The 7,299-nt window shown below is 41.7% G+C and overlaps 1 protein-coding gene across 1 annotated transcript in view; it reads left to right on the top strand.

Annotated features, from left to right (window-relative positions):
• Positions 1–484: 484 nt before the first annotated feature.
• Positions 485–7,299, top strand: part of BTAF1 (B-TFIID TATA-box binding protein associated factor 1) — a 55,658-nt gene continuing 48,843 nt past the window's right edge. Inside the window, 6 exon segments of the mRNA XM_015410988.1 lie at positions 485–492; positions 3,849–3,972; positions 4,855–4,969; positions 5,478–5,624; positions 6,635–6,798; positions 7,055–7,191. Of these exon segments, the coding sequence (XP_015266474.1) occupies positions 485–492; positions 3,849–3,972; positions 4,855–4,969; positions 5,478–5,624; positions 6,635–6,798; positions 7,055–7,191 (695 nt within the window).

The raw sequence follows: 7,299 nt of genomic DNA, 5'->3' as shown, positions 1-7,299 counted from the left end.
ACCTTCTATACATCTCCATCTAATATTAAGCATGCTCTCCATTCTGTTGATATTAGAGATCTTTCATTCTCCGTGGACAGGGCTGTTTTCTTTGGACACTACATGAGATTCTTGTATTCTACTCTGGCCACAAAAAGGGACTGCCAGTATCTTCTGAAATCATTAGTCACGGGGGATCTTCTGCCATTCATTAGTGTTACAAGCTAGCAAAAACAGCGTCCTGCTCAGATGGTAAAGGCCTGATCCTTCAAAGTTCTAGCAACATCATTGGACTTTTCCAGAGGTATTCCATGATCAGACTTTAGAGAGTTGTTACATAGGCCCAGACATCAACATTTGTTTGATATGCCTTCAACCTCTATGCCTGGGCAGGCACATTGTTTGGATGGGTGGTTCAGAAGCCTCTATTCAACTGATGTACCTGTGCTCGTCTCCAAGTAGGTCAGCTGCTAGTCTGTACCCATCAGTGTAATGTATAAAGATCATGGTGAGGTAAAAACTGGTCACCGATCTTAACTGTTCTTCGTGTGGTCGTCTGTGTAGTCACAAACCACATGCCATCTCTGAATTTGCTGCAGCATATTTTTATGTTTGAAAGGAACTGAGCAGCAAGGCATGACTCCTCCCTTGGGTGCATAAATGATTTGAAGCTGTATTTCTGAGGAGAGGAGGTTTTCACACCTCAGTCACAGTTCTAGGAGTTCCTGAGTCATTGTTGTCAGCAGGCGCAAAGCCTATCATTGTGAGTGCAGATGACCACTGGAACAATAGCTGTAGGTAAGCAGCCTGTTTTTCTGTTTCCCGTTCTGTGATTTTACTACACTTGCTCCATTGAGGGAAACCCTGTAACCGTGGTAGTGCCAGAAGTACTTCATGAGGGGGATGAGAACTGAAATATTGTTGGATAGTGTTGGGTGTGATCTGGTTGAGAAACAGAACAGAAGGTGATCGTGAGCTGTCAAGCCTACACTGTAAATGATAATGTTATAATGAAGAGGTTTAAGTGCTTTCCTGTGGTGGAGAGCCTCAAGCTTCAGGGGTGTGGTAGGGGAAACAGAAATAAAACAAGGCTAGGGTGAGAATGCAGTACAGGGGCTGGCTTTTGAGTTCTGTCTATTAATGGGTGGTCTTAGTCATTCTGGGGTCCTAGGCAGAAGTCAAAGATGGGGGTCCCCACATCTCTCAGCTGCCTACCTTAACTTGCTAGGAGGAGGCGGTCTGGAGGATATGAAAGAACACAGTTGTGTTGCTGCATAGGCTGTGGGGGGGGGCAAAAAAGTGCAGATGACACACACATGTGGTTTGTCTGCAGTGCAGGCACAGGTGCTGCTTGCATGGGGCATGAAGGGATGGTTGGCTGGCTGCACAGGCACGAGGTAAGGGAATGGAGGTTGGGAGGGGGGGCCTCCCAACAGCCCTACACCTGTTGCCAGGTCCCTCCCGTCTCTGTCCCTGTTTGTCACCCTTTGAGTTGCAGGGGTTTACCTAGCAATAAACTGCAGAGTAGTCCCGGGGTGGGTGGGGAGCCAGCATCCTTCCCTTGCCATTGTCACCTTGTGGCAGCAGCAGCTGAAACTCCCACTGTCCAGGAGAGTTAAGGGTGAGGGATGGAGAGCTCTCAGTCTGTCTGTATACTATTAGCCATGTGTAGCCATGATCTGCAGATAGCTAAATCCATGGATTTGGGGCTACAAGGAGACTAAAGAGATTTTTCTGCACACTTGGGGAATTCCCCAGGTGTGCAGAAAAATCTGAAATGTTTACATTTCAGTAAAAAAAATTGAAGTGTCTATGCACAGGCATCGTTTATACTTCAGTGGTGGCAGCAAAACCCTAGGGCCTGGCTGCAGCAATAGATATCGCGAGCCACTTAGAGTGGCTCCCAGACAACACTGTGGGGAGGTGGTGGGCCTACCAAGGCTTCTTTCCTCCCTCCTCTGCTCTTGGCGAGCCTGCCCTGACAGTTTCGACAAGCCGCTGAGAGAGGGAAGGGGGGAAGGAAGCCTTGGCGAGCCATACCTGGAGCAGCTCCGGACAAGCCACCAAGAGTGGGGGGGGGAGGTGGTGGGTCCAGCTGCTGCAGGGGAGCCCTGTGTGTCCAGCAGCCTGTTGAGAAAGGGGGGAGATGAGTCCCCCCCACAAGTATAATGAGTCCCCACTTGTCTACAGCTCCAGTCTCCATCTCTTGCCCCTGCGTGAGTAGCAGCTGCAGCAACCGACCCAGCAGTCAGCTATAGGGTGGGGGTGGCAGGCATCATCCCTCACCCTGACTGCCTCTAGAATCTAGACAGTATGGGAGCAGTGTCAGGGCAGAAGCAGCTGCTATGACTCCAATGGCAATGAGGGATGGAAGCTTGATGGGGAGGCTACTACCCTATAGCTGATTTTGGGGATGAAGTAGGAGGGGCTCTGTAGGGCGATTAGAGGGCCTGCCCAGCCTCCATACTGTATCTGTTCAGTTAATCATCCATCTATCTCTCATGCTAGAGAGGCAGCTGGGGCAGCTCGCTGCCTGCGCTGAAGTTGGGGGCCCCCAGGCAACTGGGCCAGTTGCCCCTGGCTAAGACCACCCCTATGACTCTGATTGGGGTCAGGGGCTTCATGATTAAAGAAGAGTTAGAACTTCGGATTTCAGTGAGGGTGACACGTTTTCCCTCCTTTATTTCCACTAAACTTAAAACCAGCTGCTGTTGTCCTCCCCCCCTCCCCCAAGTAACCTCTACTTTTTAATGTCATGGTACGCATTTGAACTTGATGATCTGGTTCAGTTGTAGAGAAGTATTTGCTTTGATATCTCAACACTAGTTAGCCATATTTAGCAGTTTAAAATACGTACTCCACTTTAACTGAGCCTAGTTTTGGCTTTGATAAGTAGTGGTTGTCCTTAAGTGAATAAGCAGTTATAATGCATATTTGCTGTGCTAAAATTGACATCACTATATTACATGTAAAAAATGTGAGAATCATCCCATAATTGGGGAGAATAAGGGAGTACAATAAACTTGAAGAAAACTGCTTATATCTGCAAAGTTAACATACTGGATAGCTTGGTTTCTGCAAATTTTGTTTTTTTTCCCCAGTATTTCACACAATTGAGGTTATAGGTAGGATTGTTCTAGATTTCCAAGTCCCTCAAAAATAGACATTATGCCACATTTTAAGTCAGCCTGAATGGTCATAATTTAGATAATGGTGTGACTACACCTTATTCATTGCAGCATTAGAGAGAATGACTAAACTCAAGTGGCTGGAAAGTTCATTAGTAGCCTGTAGGGCTGGCATTCTAGCCAGCTCTCTGGTTTAATATTCCTAGAAGCAAAAAATGCCATTGTTTAGGTGTAAGCGTACCTTTTTATTTATTATGGTTTCACATCTCACAAAGGTCAGAGTGAGGACTTCTTGTCTCCCAGTCCTGCAGAAGTTGAGAAAAAATGTAGTAGTGTAGCAAAGCTATTTCTACTGGTCATTTGCTATAACTGCAGCTATTTTCATGCATGAATGACTGGTGGAAAAAACTTAGGGTTGCCCATGACTTCCTCTTGTTTACTGCAGGAAGTCCCCTGTGATGGATTGGGCTGCTGCCAATCTGCCTTTTAAAAGGATACCTTTATAATTACTGGCAAGATTTGATGGATTTCCCCAGTTTAATGCCCAACTCTAGTAGCCTCCTCAGATATTTAACCCCCTGTGAAATAAACCCAGCGAAAGAGACTATAACAAGAAAACCGGAAATCAAGAGCAACAACACTGGCTGGTTTTGTGGGTTTTAGAATATTATAGGCAACTTCAGGCCTTTTCAGGGATGGATCTTTTAAATTCACTTATTTTTATTTTGTCATTTGTGCTAGGCTCGATCGTCTCTTTATCTTATTGGATACTGGCACAACACCTGTAACAAGGAAAGCCGCTGCACAACAACTTGGGGAGGTTGTGAAACTTCACCCCCACGAATTAAATAATCTTTTAGCAAAGGTAAGTAATTTTTGAATATTTTGACAACCTTTATGATATTGGAGCGCTTCCTGATTATTAAATTCCCTATAAGGAATTTCTGAAATACTCAGTTGATGCTGGTGATTATGTTAGGGGTTTCATTTAAAAGCTGTTATGACTGATAAAGGGTCTTCTACTTATCTGATAAAGCATCTGTTTCTCAATAGCACATTGTCCACTTGTTTTATTAGAAATAAATGCCTAATTTTCTGCAAGTGCTAATTCCTGGTCCTGAAATTCTTGTGTCGTTACATCTGAAATCAGTGGATATGATTGATTTATAACGTTTTGTGGGGTGTAGTTAATGAGTACTCTGTGGCGTTGTGCAAAGATACATGTAGGCTGATGGGCTAGATATTTTCTGAGTATATTTGCAAGCGTTTCCATGACACCTGTTGCCTCTGTTCTCTGATAAGTTCAGGATGTGCCCGAATATCTGTTACGGAAACAGTTTGCTTCAGTAGGGCTGATGTATAGAGTCTTAGTACTGAGATGTTATTTCAAAATAGCTGTTAAAATCCTTAAATTTGAACATTGGCGGTCTTCTTTGATTAGCAAGCCTGTGAAATGGCCTATTTTTTAAAAAAACAAGTCTTAATTTCAAGAGTTCACATATTTTAAAAACTGAACTATAGCTTAATGTTTTGCCAAATATTACTTCACTTTGGCAGATATTCTGAGATGCTTCTGTCTGAAAGCAGTGAACTACATGGATGGAAGTGACCCTACATGTTTGATTTTACAGTGCCTTATCAAATGTGATGGAGAGGTTGTAATTAGAAAGGGGTAAAGAATATTACAAGGCCATTGAATTATCTGTTTTAAGATATAGGACCTGAGTAATGTTTGAACTTCTTAAAGGTGTTGGTACACTTAAGGAGTACAAATTGGGATACTCGCATTGCTGCTGGACAAGCTGTGGAAGCAATAGTGAGAAATGTGCCAGAATGGAATCCTACTCCACGACCCAAACAAGGTGATTCTAAGTAATTTATGTGGAATTACATAAGGTATATTTGGATAGGCTTTCTGTGCAACCATCTTTCCAAAACATGTTTAGCATTGTATTCTTGGTCATCAGTAAAAATAATGAATAGTGTTCTCTGTACTGTATAAAGTACATGAATGGTTCTTACCTATTTTTTCATTTTCCTTAGACAAACATCTTGTGCTTTAAAGGCTTGAATGATAACTATCAATCTCATTTTTATAGTACTCTCCCTTCAAAGGGCCCAGGGAGAAATTCCAGTCTCTCCCTACCTTCATTTTATCCTCACAACATCCTTGTGAGGTAGGTTAGGCAGCATGACCCATTGAATTTTCCTAATGAAGTGGGCCCTGAATCCAGGTCTCCCTAGTCCTGTTCTGACACTCTTAACTACTACACTGAATAGAAACTACTACAGTACACTAGTGTTGCATATTTGTGTAGAACTGAATAAAATTGTTCTATCGCATTCTAATTAAATTTTCTGTTAATCAAGAACATGGTTGTGAGAGTCCTGTGGAAGAGTCATCTGCCTCTGATCGGTTGCGTTTTGACAGATTTGATATCTGCCGACTCCTGAAGCATGGTGCTTCTCTTCTTGGGTCTGCTGGTGCAGAATTTGAAGTCCAAGATGACACAGCAGGTACCTGTTTCTTTAACCACGCTGCATGTGCATTGAGCAGCATCATTTTCATTATTATTATGGCATTTTGTCTTACTCAAATAACTAAGCAACAATTCTTTGGCTTTTCAGTATTCACAATTAAGTATTAGCTGATCTTTCATAATTTGGAGATAGATGTAATCACGTTTGCCATCCTCTTTCCACCTAAATAGCGATCAAGGATGAATAGATGAAGAATTCACATATATTAGCTGTAGTTTTCTGGATCTTTAAATACACAGAAGATAGTCATGTATACTTGCAGTTCTGTTGCTCTGAAATCTGCCCCTAAGACTTTTAAGGGAGTCTCTAAGTAGAGTTTTCATAGAGTCTTTAGTGATTTTCAAAGCTAAGGTAATCTTCAGTATATAACTGTATGTAACTGCCAAGATGTTTGCCAAACAAAGAACTGATTAGGAGTTTGGTTTGTCTCAACTGCCTTGATTTTCCTATATTTTCCGAAATATCAGTATGAGATTATAAATCTCTGGTGTGATGTTCACTGAGATGTTTAAAGGGTGCATAATTCGTTATGATTTTTCAGTTTACTAATCTGGAATGGCAAGTCATTTTTTTCAGATATTTGGTCTTTTGGCAGTAAATACATATGTCTATAGGTCTTAGTTTAATACAGTTCCATTGAGCATAGTGAAAGTTAAAGTATAAATGTAGCAAAACAATTAGAAGCATCTAAGTGACTGTATATTAGTAATATTTTGTAACAGGCAATTTTACTACTTACGGTAGCGATTACAGTGGTGAACTATAGCGTCCATCTAAAATATGGAACTGTTTTTGCAAGCTTGCTGCACTAGTCAGCTCTGTAAATATGAGGCACAGTGTGCAACTTGAGTTTCTGTTAAGTTTGTGAGAAGAGGAGGAAGTCCTTTAATGAAATGTTTGTGTCTAGGTTTAAAACATGTCCAACACTTTCATGTTAGATGAAAAACATGGTTTAAAAATGTGATGTGGACTACTTAATTTTGAAGGTGAAATTGATCCCAAAGAGAGGATAGCACGACAAAGGAAGCTGCTCCAAAAGAAGCTCGGCCTTGATATGGGAGCTGCAATTGGAATGAATACAGAAGACTTGTTCAATGATGAGGATTTGGACTACACTCCTGCTCCATCGTTTCTTGTACACAAACAACCTGTAGGTAAAACCTCAGTCTACTTGATTGCAAGGACTACAGTGGTTTGCTTTGTTTATACTTCTGCCATTGTAAAGTATTAAGCTTTAAATACTTGTTTTGTAACTTTAGTTTTACTAAAGTATTTAATGCCACACAATAATTTTATTTAGTGTGTTGATAGGGGATGGTATGAGAAGTTGTGGGATGGTGTAAGAAGGATTCTGCCCACTTAAATTGCAGGCAAAGGAGGCATGCTGAATCTTTAAATCTTTTCAGACTCTTCAAGCTGCTGACTTGATTGATTCAGAATTTCGAGCTGGTATGAGTAGCAGGCAAAAGAATAAAGCTAAGAGAATGGCCAAGCTGTTTGCCAAACAAAGATCAAGAGATGCAGTAGAATCCAATGAAAAGAGGTACAGTACTAGTTAAGTGGAAATAATAACGCTAATGCAAACTTTCCCAGTGTGCTAGCCTCTGTTTTTCTTCTACTAAACACACTGACCATATATTTTGCTGGTAAC

This window comes from Gekko japonicus, unplaced genomic scaffold (genome assembly GCF_001447785.1).
Source record: "Gekko japonicus isolate JY-2015 unplaced genomic scaffold, Gekko_japonicus_V1.1 scaffold335, whole genome shotgun sequence".
Classification (NCBI taxonomy): domain Eukaryota; kingdom Metazoa; phylum Chordata; class Lepidosauria; order Squamata; family Gekkonidae; genus Gekko; species Gekko japonicus.
This window is presented reverse-complemented; position numbering and strand designations above follow the sequence as displayed.